General features: G+C 39.5%; 1 protein-coding gene across 2 annotated transcripts in view; it reads left to right on the forward strand.

The window, feature by feature from the left end:
* TMEM19 (transmembrane protein 19) overlaps positions 1 to 26458 on the forward strand; it is a 30606-nt gene that overhangs the window by 822 nt on the left and 3326 nt on the right. For both annotated transcript variants that reach the window (XM_050935768.1, XM_050935772.1), the window contains exons 2-6: positions 44 to 191; positions 20349 to 20462; positions 22294 to 22431; positions 22794 to 23048; positions 24638 to 24847. In XM_050935768.1, coding sequence (XP_050791725.1) covers positions 65 to 191; positions 20349 to 20462; positions 22294 to 22431; positions 22794 to 23048; positions 24638 to 24847 — 844 coding nt within the window. In that variant the 5' untranslated portion in view covers positions 44 to 64. The remainder of the gene's footprint in view (positions 1 to 43; positions 192 to 20348; positions 20463 to 22293; positions 22432 to 22793; positions 23049 to 24637; positions 24848 to 26458) is intronic.

Raw genomic sequence — 26458 nt, forward strand, 5'->3', positions numbered from 1 at the left:
TTTAATTGAAATTGTCTGATACTTTGTTCTTTTCCTCCCATAGGTAATTGTCCTCTGAATTCCCATGACATACCGGCAGGAGGACTACAAAGAATCTATCAAAATGATGACAAATATTGTCATTTTGAGCTTGCTTATTTGTATTTCATTATCTTTCTGGATTGTGTCCATGACAGCAAGTACATACTATGGTAAGTCTGTGACCAGCCTACGTGGCTGAGTAAAGCTAAGCCTTATGCTCAACTTGATGGCTTTTTTCTGATAGTAAATGATAACTTTTGAACACTGCCTCCAGTCAGTCCAGACTTTTAGAGGATGTTCTAGTCATCAGTGGGACCCTATGGATTTTGATGAAAATTGAAAAACCATTGGAGGACATATGGAGGCCCCTGGCATGTAGTTAGAGACCCATCAGTTTCAGTGAGAGCTGTTAATGGTCTATAGATCAAAGAACCAGTTGATGGTAGCCATTAATACCTTCCTGCATAGTACCTCCCATCTGAGCTCTGCCCATTGATTCAGTAGAGTTTAAAATGTGGTTGCCCTGAATGGCTTATCTCCCAGACAGAAAAAAAGAAATAATTGTGTAGGGGGAACATAAGGGTAGGGGCACAGAGACAGGTGGCAGGTGGCACTGAGACGAGTGGTACAGGAAGAAAATGGGGGACCCTAGTAAGGGAGGAAAGGGAGGACACATGGGGCCCCTGGCGTGAAGGAGGGGTTTCTGTATGGAGTTTCTAAAATGGAGGGAAGTGGGAGGGTGGCCCTGGGAGCTTGTGGTGGGGAATTGAGGAATTCAAGCAGTGTGGGCAATGAGCTCTGCCTCCAGAAGCAAGATGTGCCAATCCTCTAATAGATCATATTTTGTTAATTTGCAGTTTTGTAATATTGATTGAAGAAATCTTACTTTTAGACAAAATACATGTCAGGATCCTTGTAGTAGGAGAGTATTAAAGAATACTTTACATAAATGTTCTGTTATCATTTTAGTCATTATTTCTGGTGACTGTACACCTACCAACTGCTGCCTTAACTCAGAATCGCAACATGCAGATTCTTTCAATATCTGCATCACGAACTATATACTTAATTACAAAGACTTCAAACACTGCTGAAAAAATTCATAAGTATTTCTTTTGGTTTTGAGTTAAGGTGACCGCAATGTGTAAAGTGAACTGCCACGTGTTTACATTGTCTTTAACCACATGTATGAACTCTGTGAGTAATAGTATATTTAGTAAATTTAACTTAACAGTTTTTATGTGGGAATTTTCTTATTTTCTCAGAAGAAATATAAGAAGCCTTGTAAACTTAAAAGCAGTTGGCATGCACAGTACCCATACATGTCTCTATAGAAAATTTTGTGTTGGGTGATGCTGGAAAGTACTAGGCTGTTTCTTACACATCTTAGGTATGCCCAGGTGGAGCTCCTCTCCTGTGTATACTATAGGAGGTCCACAGCAACAAGGCTCCCCTCCTGTCATCTCCCAAAGCACTTGCTTTGCACTCTTGTACAGAGGAGAAGGGGTACTTCTGTCTTACGAATCTTTTTGCATACCATAAAACATGCATCATTTGTTGGGATTCCCTCTGAGACCTTTTCCAATTGGCTTATCCATAAGCTCCTTCGTTTTCAGTTTAAACCAAATTTTACTGAAAAAAACTCAAATTTTACAGAAAGTATTATTCAGTTATTTATGATTTTCACTCCACTTTTATATCACTCAAATAAAAATAACTAGTTTTATTAGGAAAATAGAATACATTGCATGACATATATGTATTATGATAACACATTAGTCTGTGTGTATGTGCAAAGCTGCCTGTTGAAGTAAGGCTATGTATTAGTCTAGAACAGGGGTTCCCAAACTTGATTCATGGCTTGTTCAGGGCAAGCCCCTGGCAGGCCATGAGACGCTTTGTTTACCTGAGCATCTGCAGGTACAGCCGTTCACAGCGGCCGTGGTTCACTGTTCCCAGACAATGGGAGCTGCGGGAAGCGGGGGCCTGGCCTGCACAGCTCAGGTAAACAAAGCTTCTCACTGGCCGCCAAGGCCTTACCCTGAACAAGCCATGAACCAAGTTTGGGAACCCCTGCTCTAGAACAATGGTTCTCAAACCTTTTTTTTTTTTTTTTAGGGACCACATGCTGAGTGTCTTGGTGGACCACTTAGTGATCTTTCCAAATGTTGTTTGTGCCATTAGCTAACTATTGTAAAGCACTTTGGGTAAAAGCACTATATAAAAAAACACCTTAATAGTAATTGTTTTTTTGTTCTACAAATAAAAGCACACATTCATATTTTAATATCAGTAGTCTTACTTTTCTAATGCAATGGATGTGCCTTCTCTCCCCAGCTGTGGCAGCCCCTAAACTAGGGCTGGAAAGAAGGAGAGTCTCTCCCCCACTGTGGCAGCCTCAGCTCTGGGGCTGAGGAGGAGGCATTCGCCACTTTCTGTGGCTGCCACAGCCATGCATGTCCCAAATTCCCCCCACCTTCTCTTCTCACCCTATTGCCCCCTCCCACCTACCCCTTCTTCCCCCCCAGGGCCACCACCTCACCTTACATGTGTGTCTTCTCCAGGGTACAAGCACCTAATTAGTGGAGCCATGCCTGTGTGACTCCACTAATTAAGTGGGTGGCCCTTCATTCTCTTGTGTGTGGCACCCAGGCTCGCACCTTAGAGGGAACTATCCATGGACCACCTGAATGGAGCTGGCAGACCACAGTTTGAGAACCTCTGGTCTAGAAGATACAAACAGTAGGCACGCACATAAGCTCTGAAGTGCATGTGCATCTGAAAGTACTGATGAATCTCACACCCACCATGTACATATTTAAAGCTGTTAGCAGATAATGGTTTAAAGATCTCCCTCTAAAATGGAAAGAAAATGAAAATCTGTATCAGAATACATTTCAGAACACAAGGAAGTATTCAAAAGCTGGAAAAAAAACAAAAACAGGAGAAAAGAATGAAGTTAAGTGTGTGCGCTGCAAATGGCGTGACCCAGTTATTAAATGTAAATATTTATAGGCTAATAGTTCTAAGTCTACAACAGTAAACTGTTCAAATAAAAAGTTTTATTTTGGGTTTAGATGTATTGTTTTGTTAAATTCACTATGTTTTGAGTTCTATTTTAGTTCTGTAGCAAACCACATTGAATTCCATTAAATCAAAGCATTAATCTACTGAATGCTCCCCCCCCGTCCTTCCGTCCATCAAAATAAACCCCAATATTTACCCAGAAAAATTAATAGCTTTTTCCATCAATTTTCACCTGTTTTTGTTGTTGTAATACAGGGCATTTAAGCTAATTTTTCGAAATATTCAAATTGTTGCCCACGGCAGACTCATTTCGTGGATTCCCTGGCAAAACTAAATACAATAAAAGCCAAAAATGAAAGGTCCTACTTATCCAGAACAGTTTGTCCAGTTGTGGGAGAACACTCATTCAGTTCTCTGGAATCCAAAAACCTTCTTTGACTCCATATTTAATCATTCAAGTTCCTTTACTTGGCGTACAGCGAATATATGCAGAGTTGATCAGACTCAAGGGGGGGATGGGGGAGGGGTAATAGGGCTTACAACACATCCAAAGTTACACAAAAACCTCTTCATTTATATACATTTACACGTTACATTGACTATACATTGCATCATGTGTTTTTTGATTGGATTGGTTATTTTGCAAGGACCAGTCCCTCTGTAGCCTCTCTGACCATGCATTGTGAACTCTCATCCTCTTTTTACTGTCCTAACTTATCTTGTCCATTGTTAGCAAATGGTTCGATGGCTGTTCTCCCTCTTATTGAAGCTGACCCAGACATTGTCTTTTTAGCCTAGTGACCTGTTTACTTCAGCCTAATGATCTGTTTACTTCCATAATTTTATCCTCCAAGAAATGAGGCCTCCCTCCATGTGTTAACTACTTATGTCATGGCAGGTTTCAGATACGTCACTGCAGAATGTGCCTGCTCTGTAATAACCTTGAGCCCTTGGGGATCAGGAACCCCTGCATCTGCAGAGCTTTGAGCTCTGCTTGCCAGGCACTGCTTTTTCTCGTGTTAAGAGCTGATGTCCAAGGTCATGATTAAGGATACAATTTTGTCACAGATTCCGTGACTTTAACGGACCTCTGTGACTTCTTTGGTTTCAGCCATCGTGTCCAGAGCAGCATCCCTGAAGCAGTGGCTTGGGCTGGGACTAACAAAGGGACAAGTCGCAGACTTCTGTGAATTTTTGTTTATTGCCTGTGACCTGCCAGTGACTTTTACTAAAAATACCTGTGTCCGTGCAGTAGTTCTTGCAGCACTGAGACCCAAAACTTTAAATGCCAAGTTTTGATGAGTAAAATTTTAAACGTTGCATTTCAAAAATAATTTCAAGCCAAATCTCTTGATTCTTAACTATGAAATTGCTTCATATATCATGCTATTCTAGCAACATGATTCCCTATCATACTTCAATTTTTTTGACTGTGTTTAAGATGGAATTTGGACTTCCAATTTAATATCAAAACAAGACAGTAATAAGAGAATATGAAGGTTGCTGATACATTGCTGCTAATCTAGTAGCCTTATCAGAGGTTGTATCCTGACTGAATATCCTGGGTGCTGTAGCTAAATACTGTTAATGGGTTCAGTTTCAGTAAAATGTTTGAAGTCACTGTAGAAAACCATGTTTAGCTGAATGGGTACAAGTTGATCCTTTTTATAAGTTAACTGGTCAACATTAGTCTGCCATGGGCACTGATTTGAATATTTTGAAAAATTAGCTTAAATGCATTGTATTTATGCTTTTCATATTGAGAGACGTTGGTAAGTGATAATACTGTTACCCCATGTAGTATTTTTCCTTTGTGATCATCAAGGTAATCTATCAGACAGTGTTACACAGTAATTGATCTGATAGGACTAGGAGTAATTTCTTTCCTTCTCTTGTATCCAAGAGTAGACTTTTGAGCTTTCTTAACATCCTTGTTGTTGCCGGCAGATAACTGCCTGAGGCCAAGCAACAGCGGCGGGTCCGTCGCCTGGTGTGCCGCGCCAATAAACACACCAGGGTGGAGAAGCAAACCAAGTTTATTTGAGCTCAAATAAGGTGCAAGGGAGAAAATCTCAAATCCTGCCCCCCTAAAACAAGCAGTTTCTTCCTTTTATATCCCAGTTGTTTACTACAAAACTTTTTCGTGCTGACTAGCTAATCTCTCACTCCCCCCTCCTTTCCCATCCAGCTGCAGTATCTTTTCTCATTCAATCTTTTGTCTTACCCCTTCCTCCCCCCTCTCCGCTGCTGAGACATGCATACAGTATCTTAAAGCGGCCTTGAGCGGGCTTTAGCCTAGCTTCAATGTATTACAGCAGAGAACTGAGTTTTCGGTTGTAACAGCAACTGCTAACACTACATTTTTGCAGCTATTAGTACATTAGGTTACACAAGGTTACACAAAGTGTTTAACATGGAGTAACAATGGTTCATTGAGGCCTACAACAGGAGGGCTTCATTGACACTTGTGGTCTACCCCCTTTTCGAGTTACCTAGGGTTATGCCAGATTGACACCAACAACTCTCTCCTTTGAGAATACTCAACAAACTTTTGGCTGAGTGTTCTCACATTTAAAGGATAACATGTGATTAAGCTCTAGGGAGCTGGAGTGCTTTACAGCAAGCAAGCAAGAGAAGAGTAACAATACACAACACCACACCAGTGAGCAGGAGGTGAACAATACCTTCCCCTAGTTCTCCCAGATTGAGTAACCAGCCCCAGAGGGAATCAAAAATAGTAGGTTTCCTTTCCTGGGCCTTCCACTGTTCAAAAGCCTGTTTGGCTGACAGGATGTGCTTGTTAATATCCTGTGCGCTTTCCGGGACATAAGTACAGTATTCATCCCCTATAAGGGCGCATACCCGGCCCTGGGAAGCCATACTTCCACTCTGGAAGTGTCCACATATGTCTCCATGATCACAGATCAGATGGTATTCCTGATGCATCTGTAAGGGCAGTGGGCCAAGTCTGGTACTCAAGATCACTCCGAATGGCCATCAGCTGGTCATTCAGGAAATCCCGAATACCTAAGCATACTAGATCCCACTGCAATGCCTTTCCAGCCTCAGTTATATTCAATACCATCTTTTCTTGGTGTAGTACTATAATACACCTGTTATTTAACTATTCTCAGGTACTGTCAAAAGGCATTCCCCTTAATAGCATACATTATTAGTCACTGGAATGATTTCAATACGGGTAAAATTTCTAGTAGCAGAACAAACTCTTTGGGTACTTGTTATTTAAAATCCAATTAGAGAGAGCAATACATGCTGAAGGATTTATCCAGAACACAGGGCACAGCCTGTAGAATAAACCCTAAAATCCAATTATACACATTCCCAAACATGAGTCGCACAAATGTCCTCCCACCAGTGTATAATTCTTTGTTTCTTCACCAGGGTCAGTTCTTAATGTCCTTTCTAGTCAGGAATTCCTGGACTTTGGCAATTTCAGTGGAGCGAGTGTTCCTTCTTCTTTCCCAAAACAGTCGTGGTGCAGCATCATGTAGGGGAGAGGTTACTAGCACATCACCCTGTAACGTTTTTGATTCTTCTAGAAAAATTCAAAGGCACAGTAGATCTGTCAGTGGACAAGGGAGAGGTTACTAGCACTTCACCTTGTACTTTTTCCTTACTGTCCAGAAGGCACAGTGGAGCTAGAAGGTGAAATAGGCTAATCATCAGTAGGAGAATTCTCCCGATGTGGAGGGGTCTTTTTGCAGTGAGAATCTTGGGTCCAAGCAATCAGTCTTTGACATTTTACAACGATGTTGGTAGTCACCAGGACTTAAGGGCCTTTCTAGGGTGGAGCCAGAGCAGACTTTCATTGGTGGACCTTTACATCAATCCAGTTTCCTGATTCCAAGGAGTGGCAGGGCTGCTAGGGTCTTTGGGTAGCTCTTCTTTACCTATGAGAAAAGAAACCTAACATTTCATTAGTGCCTGGCAGTGTTTTGCAAACCTTATAGCTGTGTGGGCAAATTCAAGCCCTCCTTTTCCTAGTTGTTAGCCAAGTCTTAACTGTGAGCAGTGTCCTTGAATGGAGTCAGTGTCTTATCTATAGCCTGAGCTTTCTAGCTAATTCTTTTTTTCCAGTTAACTCATTCTGTCCTTTGTCCTTCTTCCTTTCTTGGCTTCTTTTAACCTGCAAAGGAAACTTCCACTTTTTACTTATACACCTTTTTTCCAACAATGAAGACATAAACATTGTCATTATACAGTACATTAGTCTTATTATTTAATATATGCTACACACACCCTTTCACTAAAATAACCTTATTACAGAACTTTGGAGCTTCAAGCCAGGACAAGCACACCCACTTTGAGGAGTTTATTCAATTCAACCTCTAGTCCAATAGCTTCCCACCATCCCCAGCCCTCTGGCTAGAAATCTGAGGTAGCCAGAAAGATCCCATATACAATATGGGAAGTGGGTTAACTTTTATGTCCTTGCTTTTAAAGACTATTGGTATGCAAATTTTAACAACAATTTTTGCAATTAACAGTTTGGCCAATGAAATTTCTTTTTCTTGAGGAAATGCATTAGACTTTAGTATATCACATTCTCCTGATTTATCCAAACACTTTGTATTCCAAGTTGAACAAAACAAGTATCTGCATTTTAATTTAACCTTTTTGTTTGATTTTAAACTAGACTATTTTATAAAAATATTAAACACAAAAATTCCAGCCACAAGACAAACACCACAAGACAGAACATAGAACACAAAACATAATTCCTATTGTGCCAGTAAATGCATGGTACGTTGAATGCTGTTCAGCTGGCATCAGTTTTCTCTGATTATCTGAAAGACAAAAAAACAGAGGTCTACCCTTTCTGGGCAGACAATCATCGCTTAAAATATACAAATACCCTTGTTGACTTCAGGCAAAACAGAGGAATTACCCCATAGTTTCTTGTATTTGTTTCATAGGCAGCCCAGGTTTTCAATCACATAACACTGTATACATTCTTCAGCTAAATTAACTAAATTGTTCATAGCCAAACCAAATGATTGCAGTCCAATAATTTCTTTGCCTGAATTTATTTACAAACATTTCACAGACACCAAGAACTTTTTTCTTTAGATTTTTACAAAGTTCAACTGCTGTTCCCTCCAGCAACTACAGAGTTAACTTCTCACTCTCCCTTAAATCACTTGCTTATCTCCCAACAGCCACTTTTATCAACTTAAATCGCCATTCCAAGTAAGTCCTGGGTATTTGAAATCCCCATGCTTACACTTACTGACTCCTTCCTTCCACTACACCCTTAAAGTTTTCCAACCCATTTTCCAATCTTTGTTGCCTGCCCACCTGGGCCCGATCCTGCTTTTCTTGCTGAACCGTCCCTTCCATGGGCACCAACTTGTTCCACTACCAGTTTAGCTAGGAGGGTAGGCTTCTCAACTAGCCCCCACCTCTCCTGGTCTCTTCCCTTAAACATTCTTACTCACAAGACTACCCGAGTCCTCCCTCATGAGGCTTGTCACCTGGACAAAAACACATGGCCCATTGGGCAAAGGCCATTTACTTAACATATAATCCAACCCCCTTTAGAGGCTTTACCCAAAGACCCATCCATCTGTCTGCTGACACTTAAACAGAAGAGAGAATTACACAGAGAGCAGAGGAAATTACAGTTTAAGCCAGGTTTTCCCACTTCTATACTCTGACCGCTACAGGGGACGGGACAGAAGGATCTCAATTCGACCTCAGAGCTTCCTCGCACGCATGGCTTCCACTCCGAGGAATTACGAACGAGAGGTTCAGTTCCGCCCACACTCCTAACGCCCAAATGAACAGAGCAGATAAACAACAGTAACCGGTTAAACAGAATAGAACCAGAATCAGATAGCATTTCCTTATCCTGTTAGGGCTCACTTTTAATCATGCAATTCTCAACATATAACACCAACAGTACCAAGCAAAGCAAACATAAAACAACAAGGGTAAAACAAATAGATGGTGTAAATTCTGCAGGGCTCCCCCCTTAATTGCTCACCAAACTGTGACAAATTTCTGTTACCAATCTATCCCTCGTGTCAGGTGATCAGGCTGACGCTACAGGATCGTTGGGGGAAGATAAAGAAAACACACCATATAACTGTATTTTAAAGCTTCATTAATAAAATAATAAAACAACAACGGAGAGTGTTGGGAACACTCCCACATCACTCAGGAAAATATTAATGCCCCAAGCCCCTTTCATACCCACACACATACGTCCAGACTGGCCACTTCTGTGTATAATGTTCAGAGAAGAGGGGAGAGGTGGATGGGAGATTATCCTGTATACAGCTTGTCCAGAATTTCTAACATGCTTCCGCTCTTGGAAGGGCTGTTCTCTTACACCCTGGAATCTTCTGCAGCGTCGCTTTCAGAGATTCCAGTCCAGGTCAGCTGCCTGTGGCTTCTTCGGTGTCACAAAGCCACACCGGCTCCGGGGTCACAAAGGCACACTGTTGGATCTTACTGGACAGTTAAGCTTTGCAAATGAATCTTAGTTCTGTAACTTGTATTGCCTTTGGTTCGCCTCTGTCTATATTTTTTCACAGCCAGCTGGGGCTGAAAGCATCCCCTCCCTGCACCAAGCACAGTCCGCGCTGATTCCTGACCCTGAACGCAGAGCAACCCCCCACCCTTCCATCCCTGGGCCAAGATGATTTTTAAATTAACCCGTTCCTTTCCTCAATAGACAGGTTTGTTCACGCTGTGTCAGGGCTTTTTGGTGATTAAACGCTCCTCTTAGATGTATGATCTTATCTAGATTGAAGTACCTTCTAATGGGCATTGTTTAGATGGATTTTCACGCATGTAAATATTCCAATTCTCTAAATACCTGCAGGTTGTTGAACCATAATGTACGTACATGTAATATGCTGGGGTACCCTAGGGGGTGAGGTGGAATGTTTAGACTGTCCCCCTACCCATTTTCCACTTACACACACAGGGAGGGTGCCCTGTCCGCGCTAGCGGCTCATAAACTAAGGATTTTTCCCTACAGGAAAGGCTAACGAGAATGGCCATGACCCTCCTACACCTCCCTTGAGCAAAGAGCGTCAGCCAGTCTCTGGGAGACGGCGCTGCTTACTCTGATTGCATCCAGTGAGATGATCAGATTGTCAGTAGCCCACACGGAAAGGAAAGGAGGAGGGAAGATGGGTACACACACTCCTAGGCCCAGGCAGCTTCCTTACCGGACGATGCCAGGCCGAGTCAGCCCACCATGGGTCGGACCTCCTAAAGATCCACTAGTTACCGGGCTTGCGTTAGAGTAGTCCTGGTCACGAGCTTTTGCTTCACAGGGTACTCTGGGCGTCTTCCGGTAACAGTCACTCACACTGGCCCCCAGTACCATTCTGCATCTGATCTTGCTTTTTAGCTACAATAGGGAGAGAGTGCACTAGGACATAGGGTCTCCCCTTTCTAGACAGGTCCCTCCTTTGTCCCTGCACTATCCCTAACCTGCTTTTGAATCCTTGCACTCCGCCAGACAGGGGAAGAACAGGAGCTACGGTGGGAGATTTTTACAAGAGCTCTCCATACAAACAGCTTCAGAAGCTACCCGTTCGCTGACAAAACAGGAGTAATTGGAGGATCGTGTTATAACTAAGTGATCCTTCCGGTGGCTACCTTTTCTGGTCCTCTAGTTGATATTGAGGCCAGTCTACTGTACAGAACTTTTTCAGTTTATTCTTAGTCATCGGATCCGAGCCAAACACCTTCCAATTCACTAGAATGCATTCTAAGGGTGTACACCTTACCTGGCACCCCATACCATGCCCTTGACCCATTATATGACGCTCTATCGTCTAATGGGAATTACAACGACTGGGCGTCCCCAGCCTCGGGCCTAAGTCCATACTACTGGACTGTTCCTACCTTATTCAAGGGACCGGTTCCTCACCGTCGCCCACAACTGCTTCTCCACTACTCGAGCGCTTTGCACCGTTGTTCCCTCTGGGGTCGCTCGCACCGCGTCTCCGCTGAGGCCCCCGGTGAAGTCACCGGTGCGCGCTGGGCGTTGGTCGTCGCCACAATCCGTCGACCACCAGAAGGGATCCAGGCAAGGCTAATTTTAGCCTCAATGCCCACCGTTGGGCACCAAGAACTGTTGCCGGCAGATAACTGCCTGAGGCCAAGCAACAGCGGGGGGGTCTGTCGCCTGGTGTGCCGCGCCAATAAACACACCAGGGTGGAGAAGCAAACCAAGTTTATTTGAGCTCAAATAAGGTGCAAGGGAGAAAATCTCAAATCCTGCCCCCCAAAACAAGCAGTTTCTTCCTTTTATATCCCAGTTGTTTACTACAAAACTTTTTCGTGCTGACTAGCTAATCTCTCACTCCCCCCTCTTTCCCATCCAGCTGCAGTATCTTTTCTCATTCAATCTTTTGTCTTCCCCCTTCCTCCCCCCTGTCCGCTGCTGAGACATGTATACAGTATCTTAAAGCGGCCTTGAGCGGGCTTTAGCCTAGCTTCAATGTATTACAGCAGAGAACTGAGTTTTCAGTTGTAACAGCAACTGCTAACACTACATTTTTGCAGCTATTAGTACATTAGGTTACACTAGGTTACACAAAGTGTTTAACATGGAGGAACAATGGTTCATTGAGGCCTACCACAGGAGGGCTTCATTGACACTTGTGGTCTATCCCCTTTCTGAGTTACCTAGGGTTATGCCAGACTGACACCAACATTGTCACAGGGGTCATGGATTCCGTGACTTTAACAGACCTCTGTGACTTCTTCAGCTTCAGCCCTCGTGGCCAGAGCTAATTCTTCTGGAATTAACATTTTGATGCCCAGACAAAGAAACAGCAAAATTAATCAATGAAATATTCTATATTCGTATTTGAGTTGGGGCGCAAGTAAACCTATAGCCAAAAGTTTGAGTAGTAATAACGTGTGTTTAATTTGATAGGAGGTTTTGACCTGAAAAGGTAAAGTGAAAGGAGGTTCATCATTATTGATTAAAAACAAACACAAAAAACCCTTCATGTACTATTCAACCTGAAGTATAAATAAATCTGAGTGTCCACACAAGCCACAATGCTTTATGAAAAGACTCCTGTCAGCTGAAACATTTGCAATAATAATAATAATGAGAATGCATTTCTTAAGAATAGGGGAAAAGAAGAGCTGGTCATTGGAACTTTCAAATGTGATTTTGATACAGCCTGTAACATGATTTTGTGTGAACTGAGTACTTCTGTATTCTCCACTATATTACAAAGAGTTCATAAAATGTAAGACAGTTCAGATGGCATAAAAAGAAACTTTAGAGATACTGCTTGTTCCATTGTAGGTACTTCCTCTCGAACAGACATACAGAATGCATAATGTAAGTTCTCAAAAATATACGTGAAAATATATCTTAATGTACCATTTGAGATAGGAACAGTAATTCCCAGACCGGATCTAGTCTAGTATCTTGTTGTTGATAGTAGCCAGTACAGATGTTCCAGAGGAAATTGCAAATTATAAGATAATCTCCCTCACCAGGAAATTTCTTTCTCTCACTTGTCAGTTAGTGGTTGTTTATGTTCTGAAACATGAGGGTTTACATTCTTTATTTTTTATCCTTTTGCAACTGTGGATGTTCTCATTATTTGTATAAATAGGAATAATAAATGTCTAATCCTTAAAATATCCTACCAAGAATATATTGTTTGTTTTTAATTTTTAAATCACTTTTTGTCAGTCCCTGGCCATTGCTTATTCCAAGGATATTGAGCTAATATTTGTCCATTTCTTTCATTGTCTGCAAAAAAAAAAAAAAAAAAAAAGGAAGTCTACTGCTATCCTTAGCCACTAAGAAGGCCTTTGATAAAGTAGTGTGATTTATTTTAAAAACATTATCGAAGGTGGGTTTTGGAAGCAGTATGAAGACTTGAATAAATGTATTATGACTCTCCAGCTGCAAGGATAAAAGTGGATGTAGTACACTTCAAAGTATTTCAACTACAAAGAGGAGCCAAACAAATCTTCTGTCTCCATTGTTTGCCCTATTTATGGAGCCCTGGCAGAAAAATATGTTAGAATTATTGCATAACCTATTCCTATTAAAGTGGAACATAAAATAGTGCTGTATGCCAGCAATATGATGATAATGGTTACTAATCTGTACAATCTACGATTTACATTCTAAAATAAATTAGTGAATTCAGTTGTCTATCAATATATATAATTATACTAAATCTGAAATATTAAATACAGGGCTGTAGTAATCTGTAATTAAACAGCTGCAAGATACATTTGAGGTTGTGTGATCTAAACAAATATGGTTCTTAGTAGTCAATACTTTTCCTAATCAGCTATATGAAATTAATTTTCCTCCCATTATTTTAAAACTGAAATATGAGTTGGATTGGGAAAAACTATATTTATCTTGGTTTGGCTTTAGGTTGTCAAAAATTAATATCCTATCTCAGGACCAAACAGTATGGGTATCAAAAAGAACTCAAAGAAATGTAAATAATAATTATTAAATTGTATGTTACCATAAATTCCCAAGAATAAAGGAGAAAATTCATATAGACCTAATCTAGGAGGATGATTGGCAGTACCAAATTCATTAAAATGTTATTTTGGTGGCTCAGTTAAGATCACTATTAGCCTGGTATCATTGTGCCAGTAAATGCTGGGTGGAAATTGAACAACAGAATTTTAAAGATAAATGTAGAATGTTGTTTTTTTTTTAATAACCTAAAAGATTTAGATCAACACATGGAGAACAATCCGTGTCATGACACTTTGGATCTGGAATTGTTTACAGATAAGAGTTAGTCCCTTTCCCTGCCCATTTACACCCATCAGATACAATCCAGAATTTCCACTGGGATTATCTAATCCAGTATATAATGTGTGGGATGAGAAAGGGTAACCATCAGACAGCTATCTATAATGATAGTATTCCATAATTGTATCAGTTCATGGGGAATATTAATATATCAGTTTTGTCTTATTTGCAACTAAAACACTAATCCAATGTAGAAAGCATGAATTTCAGACTAGTAATGAGAATAAAAACATCAGTTATGGGAAAGACCAACTTGAAGGGTCTGGTCTTTGCTTTATATAATGAATTGTTACTGCGGTATCTTGAAAATAAGACTCTCTTTTGTATATATTTTCCTTAAGTGCTGGAAAGGGTATGAAGGGTGCATGTCTGGTGGGGAAGTCCTAAGATACAGCGGGTCCCTGGTATAAATCAGGGTTGTGTTCTTGAAAAGGACCATGGACAGGGTAAATTGGATTTAAATCACTAGTCAGGAAGACTTGATTTAATCATGGATTTCTACATAAAAGTGCATTTTTGTTGGTTGTTATAGCCTTAATGCATATTCTTTACAACTCAGAGATAGATGTAGGTTTCATTTTTAGAAAGTACACACTATACTTTTTAAAAATTACTTATTTTGAAAACTTTTCAGATTAGTTTTACAGCTATACCAGAAAATAAATGATTGATTGATTATTTCATTTACCAAAGGTAATTGAAGCAGATATTTATGAAGTCATTGGGTGGTGAACAGGTTAATCATTAATATTTGGAGGATTTTCTTATCAGGCTGTATTAGGAGGAGAACAGCACCAGACAGACATTTAAATTGTTTTATTTAACAAAACAACAACATTATGTATTCTGGAATTTTGAATTTAGTTAAAAATTCTGTTTTTTTAAAATCAGACTTGTTTTTGTTAAAATTGTTGTTAACTAAAATAGTTAAATGAAATATTTTAAAAAAAATTAATTGACTGTCAGCCAGGTCAATATGAGAAATTTAAAATATTTGCTTCTGCAGCTAACTCAGTAGTCTTCACCTTCATTTTCCTGTTTGTTCATAATCTGGAAAAGAAAAACAAGCTTTCCTGCTTTTTCAGGTCCCAGTGATTTCTCAATTTGGAATGAATTAGTCCAAAGAAAGAAAATATTCTTTCTACACCAGCAGAAGAAGCTACTGCTGTTAAAAGTGAGATTATCACTTCAACAGTCTCTGAATCCAAGTGCTTAAGTAACTTCCACCAGTTCACTGGTGTGATTTTCTTTAAAACATCATCAGCAAACACATATTAGTTGAATGGTTCACCCTTGCCTCTGAATTGTATTATGGTTGGTATTATCGTAGAATAGAATCATAAAATATCAGGGTTGGAAGTGACCTCAGGAGGTCATCTAGTCCAACCCCTGCCCAAAGCAGCACCAATCTCCAACTAAATCATCCCAGCCAGGGCTTTGTCAAGCCTGACCTTAAAAACCTCTAAGGAAGGAGATTCCAGCACCTCCGTAGGTAACACATTCCAGTGCTTCACCACCCTCTTAGAGGGATGATTGCTGGATGTCCATGTCATAGCCTACTCCTCTTCTTCAGCAGTTAAGTTTGACCCTGGTACCAAGTATTGAGAATATTTGCAAGAAAATGAGCTGGAAATGGTGCTTGTTCCATTCGTTTTTTTAATGCTTATAATTTAACTCTGTCATTGCATATTTCTCTTTTTAAGATCTCCCTCAATTCCTTCCAAATTTCAACAGCATCAGCAATAAAACAACTATTTCCCTGCATTTTGTTCAAGGATACAGAAATACATTTCAGAGTACTCAGCATGTGTTCAACATTTCTCTTAAGCCCAATGTTGAGAACTTTGGCTGTGACAGTGCTATCTATTTTTTCACGATTTTGTTCACAAACTGTCATCAGATTAGGCCAGTTCTTGATATAGCGCTCAAAACAGTCCACTACTGAGTTCCATTGCATGTCTTGTGGGAGAGTTATCTTGGTTCCTCCCACTTTTTTCAGAGCAGCCGCTACAAAGTTGTTGTTACAGAAGTATTTTGCAATTTCAACAACATTAACCTTTATTTCTGGAACGCTGAAGTCTTTGGCTAGGAGGTGCATCAAATGAGCACTGCAACCATATGTTATTAGCTTAGGACTCTTTGCTCTCTTCTAAATAATTTCTTCTCATCTTGCATAGATTTGCAGCATTGTCTGTGACCAAGCTGTGTACTAGACATTTGAATTCTTTTTTTCACAGTTGGTTATAGCTTTTACTGCTACTTCTTGTAAGTATTCTGCTGTGTGTGCATTTCCTAATGTATCAGTTGTTTCTGTAAGGAAGACCTTCCCTTCTTCTGTTGTCACACAAGCATGTACAACAGGATCATTGTGGACATTGCTCCACCCATCAAGACTCAGGTTAACAATTTTACCCTCTAGACCTTTTGCACACTGCTCAATTTCTCTTTCATACACTTTATCCAGCAATTTGCCTGCGACATCTGCTCTGTTGGGTGGACTGCATCCTGGTGTTAATGACTGAACCATATTAATGAAGTGTGGGTTCTCAATCATACAGAAAGGAAAGTTCATTGCATAAACAAAACAGACAATTTTTTCATCAATTACCTCTTTTTGTGATCTGCTGGTTCTTATCACAAACTTATCTATGGTTGTTTCTGCATGATGGAGTTTTTGTTTTTTTGCTACAGGTAGTATACTGTGGCTATGTGATATACATGGTATGACTGAAACACTATCATTGGCAGATCACTCTGAAACTATAGAAAACAATGGAGATCTTGAAGGTGGATAGTCTTCAGAATCCAGTATGTTGAGGGTGGTTTCTCCTAAACAAAATAAGTCAATGCAATTATTTAATTATTATTACCATACTACTCATTTAGTATTACTCATTGCATTCACTAACACTCAGTACTACTTTAAAGGTAAAATTGTAAAAGGAAGATCTGCCTATTTCAGCTATTTATTTTTTTATCACAACTGCATCTAAAATGATAGTACCATAGAGTAACAACTATATTTTTTGCTCAGACATGAGAATTCAAGAACAGTTCAGAAGGAAGACAGGCAGTCCTTGAGAAAAAAGTATGAAATAAAAGTTTACCAACCTGAAGATCCCGCATGTTCAGACATATATTCCTTTCATCATCTTCAATGCAACATCTTCCTGAGAAGAAACACTTCTCATGATGATGTTTCATTCGGGCAACTTGTTGCACTGTTTGCATTTTGCACGCATGCCTGTCTTACCCACAGGTAGAGGAACTTCATTAGAATATTCCCAAGCTGGATCTCTTTTATGGCCTGCTACCGTTTTTCCTTCTAGTGAGAGAATGGTATGGTAGATATCAAATCAATGAAGTCTACACTCAGAAAGACCTAAAGACTTCTGGAATATGCTGCTCAAACAGTTTCAATTTTGTTTCTACTGCCTGTCCCTCGCTTCTCACATTTAACTCCAGACTTCTCTTTGTCCAGATCTATTCCACCCCCAAACAATCTTCTAATCATTGAACTTTTTGAAACTTTGCACTTTTAGAAAGAGGTAAGGGATTGACCCTGTGTACACAAATTTGCAGAGGGACAATAAGGTTGAGGTCTGTCATTTCTCACCTCTATATATTAATTATTTCTTTATTTAAAAACATTTTTGCTGTTAACAAGCAGGTTATCTCTGGAGACACAAATCCACAGTTTGAGAACTGCAAAGCTAAGCATCTCTGATGATATCTTCTAGGCTGAGCACTGAGTTCCATTGGGTAAATAGAAAGATTAACCTAAATAATCTATAGAGAAGCTCCTGGAACCCTGTAAAATTTGGTCCCTAATCTGTGAACTATTGGAATTGATTTACAAAACTTTTCTTAAACATTACATGAATATATTGTCTCATACTATAGATTTAGAATTTATAATCCCTATTCCATGATGAGATGTCTTTGAGCTATAATGTATCTTAGTTTAAATTATCTTGATAGGTTTTTTCCTCAAAAAGCATTTTATCAAAAAAAATCTGATTTTTTTTTAAAATCATTGATTTTTATCCGCCCTGGCCAGGGATGCCGAAACAATGTATACTGGGGACCCACTGGTACAGCAGTGGCATAGGTAGGAGAGGGACACTTGGGTGGGCTATGAAGAGGGGGCAGAGGGGTAGGAGCAATTTGGCCATCTCTTTCCCCCTCCCCACCAGCTGGCCTTCCAAGGGAGGGAGGATGATAGTTGCTCTGGCTAGGGGCTACCAGAAAAAAAAGGGTGGGAGCTCGTAAAAATGTGCGTACCGCTCTGCTCAGGACTTGCCCCGCTCCACCTGGCGCTCCTGTCGAGGAGCAGGAGTCGAGTGCCGGGGCTTGCCCTGCTCTGCCCAGTGCTCCTGCCGGGGAGTGGGATTGGTGAGCGAGGGCTTGCTCCGCTCCACTGGCACTCCAGCCAGGGAGCAGGGTTGGTGTGTGGGGGCTTGTTCTACTCTGCCTGGTGTTGTAGCCAGGGAGATGGGTCAGGGGCTTGGAAGCCTCCATGGCCTGACCCGCTCCCTAGCAGGAGGGCTGGGCAAGCAGAGTGGGGCAAGCCCCTGATACTGCTCCGCAGCTGAAGCACCGGATCTGGGCAAGCCACGTACCCAAACCCCGCTCCGTGGCTGAAGCGCCAGATGGGTGGTGTGGGGCAAGCGCTGCAGTGGGAGCAGGACTGGGGGTGGGAAGGGTGGGCCTGGATGTTAAGTGAGTGAGCCACGACCCAACCATGGCTACACATATCTGTTGCATATCCATCCCTCATCAGTAGGAGAACATGTTCTGATTTATGTTGGTCCTGATTGACGTATCTCTCATTTGCAAATTACACAGTACAGTATTGCAAATGATGGATATGTGGATTGGGACCAGCGTGAATTGGAACATGTTCCCCTATTGATGAGCGATGGCTAGGCGAAACAACGGATAAGGGGGAGACTTATACCGAGGACCCCCTATAATGATATTTTGGAGGAAAATGCTAGAATTTTCAAGATTAGGCCTACCCCAAAACCAACAATGATTCTATATATGTAATAGTCCAAAGGAGGTTATTGATTTGCAGAAAAATTCATTGCTAACACAATTAGTGTTTCCAGCCACATGTATGATAGCTCATTTTTGGAAAAGGGCAGATCCCCAACATTAGTGGCATAGACATATAAAAGTATGATTAATCATTGCAGTGCAAGAAATGATAGCTTTATATTAGGATCAAGTAGATTTTATAATGTATGGGTTACCACAGGATCTGAAGAAAATAAATCCCTAAGATAATAAGAGTTTGATCAAATACAAATGAATGTTTTGTAGATAAATACAGACCATGAATACTTATATAGAAAGTTCATATATGTTGAGAGGAAAAGTTAAAATTGGCCATTTATTTCTACTACATGTTTTATATCTAGATGATTTCTGATCCATGGCCATTACAGGACTTTACTTCCCACTCCATGAATATTTCCTTTCCTTAATAATCTTTTTGTACGTGACTATGTCAGAGGCTCTTGGAAGGTCCAACTAAATTTATCTGTATGTTCTCTTTTATCTACTCTTGTGGTGACATATACAAAGAATTTTAGGAGTTTTGAGAAACATAAATTTCCTTTACATAAACCATGTTGGTTTACCTCTGCCACATCATGTTCATCTAGATATTTATAATTCTAATTTTACTTGTTTTAACTAGTTTTCAGGATACTTCACTAAATTGCCAAGATTATTTGTCAAAGCAATTTTTAGTTAGTTGAAATGTTTTTCAAAATCATTTGTATTCATTGCATAATGTACTATAAATATATTGTTAAAACTACTTCATATAGTTCTAGAGAGCCAATCAGAATATAAGGTACTCCAAAGATTTCCGTGTATTAGTTTATTTATTCAGATGTAGTCCTGCCATCTCTGCATAAAAGTAATAATAATATTTTGAAAATTTAAGTTTTCTAGGCTTTATATTATTCTATGTCTTTACTTGAAGTTAGGAAGAAAAGATCCCATAATGTCATTTGTCCATTAGTGTCTTTATGTATTTGCTGTAAAATCATAATTACATCATCCATTCTACCAAAATTAAAATCAGGCTTCAGTTAGTTTTGAATTTTAATTTTCACTGTTTGTAATTCCCTTTTAGAGATTTATAAATAATGTCATTTCCCTGCAGTTTGGTTCTTTTTCTGATTGGTAAAGTTTTTATTACTAATCTGAATACTTTGTCTTTATGTGGATTAATTTATGTGAATGCTAAACAAAAGGAAAAAAAACTCTATAATGGTCCATTTCAATGTCGTGTTCTAAAAGAGAGCTAAAGTATTTCCCTTCTGAATTGTAAAAAGTGTGAGGAAAATAAAGCAAGTCTGATTTGTTCATTCAGAATGTAAGTGCATATTAGTAAAGATTACTATTCTGACCATTTTCTATCCTTCAGAAGGCCAGTATATAACATTTTATTTAATACTTACTTATTTTAACTCCTCAGGTACTTTACGGCCTATTTCTCCATGGCGTTGGCTTTTTTCAGTTATGATTCCACTAATGATTGTTTCACGAGCCTTTAAGAAAAAGAGCCTGGATCACAGTGGAGCTTTAGGGGGTATGTATTTTCTGGGAATACTAAGTGAACTATTTAATATATAAACTAAAGTGCCTTTCTTAATTTTTGCATTTCTGTGCATTTTTAAGGACTTCCTACTCTCAATTCAATAATAATAACATAGAAGTGTAAGCATACAGTATCTGTCATGGCTTCATGTTGGTTTAATGTTGGGTGTCATTTATACTTTTTAAGCAAGCAGTTTATCCTACTGTAACTACAACTCACTGTTAATATTGCCAGTAAGACTTATTTAAATATATAAAATTATTTTTTAAGTTTCAGTACAATATATATATCAATCTGTTTTTAAATATAAAATCCACTACAATAATGGCAATGAGACATGAGATAACATACACCATCTTACTCTGCAGTATCTGGAGTCTCATGGAGAGACTGATGGTTGCAGTCTATTTCCATCCATGCATAGTCAGAAGAGTGGAAGGAGTATGGGGAAGGGAGGCTGCTGGAAAGCAATTCCATCAATCTGAGACACATAGGGGAGCCTGTCTGCTTGATTCTTCAGTTTATGTGGTACAGACCCAGACTGGTCTCTGTGGTTCCCTTTGCTGAAGGATAGGCAGTGCTCCTTTCTTGCCTCCCAAAAATAAAAAGGAAAGTAATGATCTGTTCAAGTCTGCTTTTCTTGACTAGCTGGAGAAACACCAAGGTACAGTAGAGCAGCATTACCAAACTCTGATACAAACCTTGTAACTGTGGTGCTAGTCCATTTCATGAAGCACAGGGCAGAAAGGAAGATTAGTGTCAGGGAGAAGGGTAAAAGAGCACAACCCCAAATCTTCCCCTCTTTTATATCACACTGCAAATATGGTACTTCATCTGCAGGTAAAATGTCAGGCAACACTTTGAAAGCCACCAACTTCACTTTTCTTCTCTCTTTGTAACCCCTGCTGTAACCAGCTGGAGGAGTAACTCACTTATATAGAGAATCAGGCCAATCTTCTGTACTGCAGTGACACTGAGCTAGCTGAGCCTCAGGTGGCACCAGTTGTCTTCTTTTTACTAGCAGAATGTGGCTTCTGATGAGCAGTTGAGTAAGTAGGGGGGATCCAACGTACATAGTGAGTAGGAGAAAAGTCAAAAACAAACATGTAAAAAAGCAACAAAGAGAAGGATGGCAAAAAAGAAATAACATACAGAAGAGAAAAAGCAAGAGAGAAAATTAACAGAAAAAAGGAGAGAGATTAGCAACTGTCAGGACATGATATGAATGGATGTGGGGGTGGGAATGCCCAACCTGTCAAATAATCCAAAGAGGTGGCTCTATTTAATAAATAAATAAATAAATCCAAGTCATGAAAAGATGTGTTTAAGGTCAGCATTCAGATAGTAGTGGCTGGAAACATAACAGTAGTTCTCTGTCTGCTTTCTGCCTAGAAACAATAAAATACTCCAGGCAGGGTATATCCAGGGATTTTCACTTAGATGTCATTTGGCCTCATCTTATTGTTAAATTTTCTTTGCATCTTGCGTAGATGAGTGGTACTGTTTCCTGGCAATATCAGATGGCTGTTTCAGAAACCATATACTGTCCAAATACTTAGTGGACGATTCAGGAATTTAAAGGAAAACATCAAAGCAAAAAAGGTCAAAAAAAAAAAATTCAGTCAAAATGGTTGGCTCTTTTTAAATTGTGTAAACAGTTTTCAGGTACTGCAGTAATGATCTAGCTAATTGCACTGCACTCTTTCATGATAAACCTACAATCATTGATAATTTTTGAGATTCCTGTTGTTAATTGTTTTGAAAAGATGATTGCCTGAACTAAACTTGCTCGATTTCCCCCCCCCTTTTTTTTTTGCTTCAGCATTAGTGGTTGGGTTTATCCTAACAATTGCAAATTACAGCTTCTTCATTGCCTTGCTCATGTTTTTTGTTACTTCTTCAAAACTTACTACGTGGAAAGAAGATGTGAAGAAGCATATAGATTCAGAATTCAAACAAGGTAAACACTAAGAATTATACTGTCAGACAATCTGTAAAGAAGAGATACTGTATCTTACCTGATACTTTTGAAAGTTGGAGATATTAAATAGTAGTACACAGAATAGAGAACACTGTAAAGCGTTCTTATCCTTTTTATCCCCATTCTGGACTAGACGCAATGTGCTTGCTAGTGGTTCATTTAAGAGTAATAAACTAAGGGTAGTGATTGTGACTTGATTTTCGTGTTGTTTTTTGTGTGTGTGCGGGTTTAGGGTTTTTTGCGCTTTTTTAATTTGCTTTTGCTACTGTATGATGTGGCTGAATGTCAAGTTTCTCTGCTACAGTGAAAATATTCAAATATTTTTGTTTGTTTTACTCGAGGTGGGCAGAGGAATTGGGTGCAAGTATTCTGTAACGGTGGTGTCCCTACAGAGCTGGCTCTGCTATATATGATAGAAAATGGACCAGGTGAAATTCCAGTAGACTTTTCCAAGCAGTATACTGCATCATGGATGTGTTTATCCCTTTTGGGAGCTTTGGCCTGCTCTGCTGGAGATACTTGGGCTTCAGAGATTGGTAGTGTCTGGAGTAAAAGTGAGCCAAGGTTAATAACCACATGGGAAAAGGTTCCAGTAGGTAAGGGCTTACTGATTTACGCATTCTTGTCTTAATACTGTGTCATTTCTGTCTGGGTCTGTTAACATAATCATATCCATAAAAAGAATAAAACAAATCCTGCTAGCATTGTGAAAGTTTGTTTGGTAAAAATTAGTACTTTGACATAGTATTTACCACATTCTGTTTGTCATGGGCTGTAAATAAAAAAATAGCATGTGGAGAGAGAGAAAAATTCAAAAATACCTTTTGGTTTGATTTAAACTGAAGCAGTCTTTTTCTTTCCAAAATGCGGGGTGGGGGGAAAGACATTTTCAGGTGTTTTTAACCCTTTTTATTTTAAAAAAAAAATCTAAATTGTGAAACCAAAGAGTCAAAATAAAATATTTTGGTTTTTGAAATGGTGTGAAATAAACTGTTTTGATGTTTAAAAAAAAAATTCTGACTTCTTCATCCAAAAAACTAGTCACTGAATTTGAACTGATTTTGCAAATAGTTTGTGACCTGAAAAATGCATTTTTGACAGATTTACTACTATGAAAAAACTTTATGTAGCTACAGTTAGATATCATCCTGTGAGATAAAACCCTTACAGAATTCTAAGACTGTTTTGTTTTTACTACCATTAGCGTGTTCAGATTGCAGTAGATGTAGTTTAAAGAATGGTAACTGTCATCTGACTTGCTTTAAAAAAGGGGAAGTGAAAATCAAGCTAGATAAGATTTCTAATTAGTAGCAGAATGTGTGTTTTAAATGTAAAGATTACAAAAGTGCACTTTTAAACCAAATAATCAATTCATTTCCTGCTTTGCTGTCTTACCACTCCTTGTCTCCTTTAATTGATGACATTGCTAACTCTTAAACAATTCAGAGTATTGAGTTTTCTTGGAGCAAAGAAATCTAGATCCCTACATTGAGTTGGTGATTGTAATATTGTAAGTTGATTTCTAAATTGTGTGAGGACAGTAGTTTGCCTCATTTTGTCGCACCATAAATGCTTACTGAGTTCCTTTTGAATAAGTAGTTAAACGTGTTGCTTTTTTTAGATAATTCTTTTAAATATCTTTTGGGCAAAACATATCTTGATGAACTATTTCTGAAAGTTTAAACAGTAGACACTCTGGCTGAATAGAGTTACATGTACAGATTGGGAGGGTATCTTTATCTTCCACTCAGTCTACTCCAAAAATTGAATTGTCTAAGTAATACTGAAACTGTGTGAAAGTTTCTGGATTTATAGCCATGGACACTGAAGTTATCTGATTACTGAAGTGGTAATTCATAGGCAGCAACTTTGCAGGGTAAGCTTCCCAGCACAGTGCCAGTCAGAAAGGATCAGGTCTTGCCTTGTCTACACTAGCCTTTTTTCTCTAAAATTTCTCACCACTGCTAATACTGGTTGCAGCTCCATTAGCAGTAACAACAGTGAGACCATCTGTGTAGACAATCTGTTGGTTGCTACTGGAAATTTCAGAGAAACAAAGGCTAGTGTAACAGTGCCTCTGGGAGTGAGAGGGTAGTTCTATCTTCACTGTCAAGTAAACCATTAAAGCCAATTAATACATCTTCTGAAATGGTTTATAACTCAACTCCGTTTTTCTTTGATTTAGGTACTAATGGAGGTGTTACGTTAGTGGGCCTAATTTCAAGTCTCATTGGTGGCATGCTAGTAGGTGTGGCTTACTTCATTACTCAGCTTGTTTTTGTGAGTGATCTGGATATATCTGCTCCACAGTGGCCACTTGTTGTGTTTGGTGCAATGGCTGGTTTACTGGGATCAATTATTGATTCATATTTAGGAGCTACAATGCAATACACCGGTAAGACATATTCTGCTTATTTTTCCGTTTAACTTAAAAGCTCCCTTTTAACTCCAGAGAGGCTGGGGAAGTGGTTTTGAAAATGGGGAAAGAATGGAGGGATTACCACAGTGGTCAAAGAAAGTTAAATAGAATGGTTGAGATCAGAAAGAAGATAGGAGAAAAGGCAATTTATCTTAACCCTTATGCTCTGCCATCTTCGTTCTTTTCCCCACTTTTTGATTTTGGCATTTCAAAATTTTCTGAGCCTGCTATCATCTTTGAGTCATCAAAATGGTTGTGAAATGGTATGACGGGAAAAAATGGTAGTATTTTTTTTTTATCAGGCCTTGCTTGAATATGTCAGATCCTAGTAGTGCACACTGGCTTTGTGTACTTTTTTTCTTGTTCCACTGAATTGCTGTCAAACCAAAGTGTGTGTAATACTGTATGACAATACTTTCCTTTTTACTTTCTATTATCCTATCACAAATATAGTAAAGTTAAAACCAAATTGTCCCACCTTGCCACATGGAATAATGCATTACTTTGCAAATAGTCACCTTGATTTGAATGATAGTAGCTGTAGAGTCAGATACTACTTGTGATTACGGGAGGCAGAATCTGGCCCTTGTGCAGTGCATTTGGGTTTTAATTGTGGCTTTCACTAAAGAAGTTTATATGGGGAGCAGAAGGTCTTTTTCTTTGTTTTTTCTTGGGTTTGGCAAGTTATCTAGAAAATAAACATGAGACTTGGCTTTTCATAGCACATATTAAGTAAAAGTTAGGCTACCTCAGCATGAAGTTAGTGCCTCTGTAGCTTCATCCTGTTCACCACTGAACTCTGGTTTTGGCCTAAGTTTAGTAAGAGATTGGAAGGCAACAACACTGCTAACTATTTGCTTCCCAAACAGGCTTAAAAAAAAAAAAAGTTGTCTTTGGTGTGTTTGCAGGCCTCTCTTTACAATAAAACAGAAGTTCAGGGTGAATATTCTTATCTTTTGACATGCTGGGCATTAGGAGATACTCAAAAGCTACGAGAGAAATACTAGCATATATTGGTCTGATCTGCTTTGAGGTGCTTCCTTCCTTTGTTCCCCATACAAACACCTCATATGTCAGTTTTCTAGAAATGTACATTTCTCACAGAACAAAAAATAGTGGAGTGACAGGGAGCACACTGGAATAGCTAATGGAAAAACAGTTTTATAATGCTGCTAATACAAAGTTAGAGTAATAACAACAACATAAGAACAACATAGAGTAGAGAACAGCTAGGTTGGTGGGGGGAAAGCCATGCAGCTAGCTTGGAAGTGGAGATGTTAGTGAGTGCTATTTCCGTATTTAAGACAGTGGTGCCCAAACTTTTCCTGTAGTGGCCGCCCCTTACCAGGAATGGAATCTGTCTGTGCCTCCCCTTTCATTACTGCAGAGTTGGCTCAACAGAGGAGCTTGGGCTGAAGGCACAACTGGGAATGGGGGAAGAAGAGCTAGGGCTATAAGGGGAGCTGACCTGGGGCAGAGGGGGAATGAGGGCAGAGTTGGGCTGGGGCCAGGGCCAGAGCCGTAGCTGCGGCCAGAGCGGGGCTGGAGCTGGGCAGTGCTCTCTCTGCACACCCCCCCTTGTAGGGG

Source organism: Gopherus flavomarginatus, chromosome 1 (assembly GCF_025201925.1).
Source record: "Gopherus flavomarginatus isolate rGopFla2 chromosome 1, rGopFla2.mat.asm, whole genome shotgun sequence".
Lineage (NCBI taxonomy): Eukaryota > Metazoa > Chordata > Testudines > Testudinidae > Gopherus > Gopherus flavomarginatus.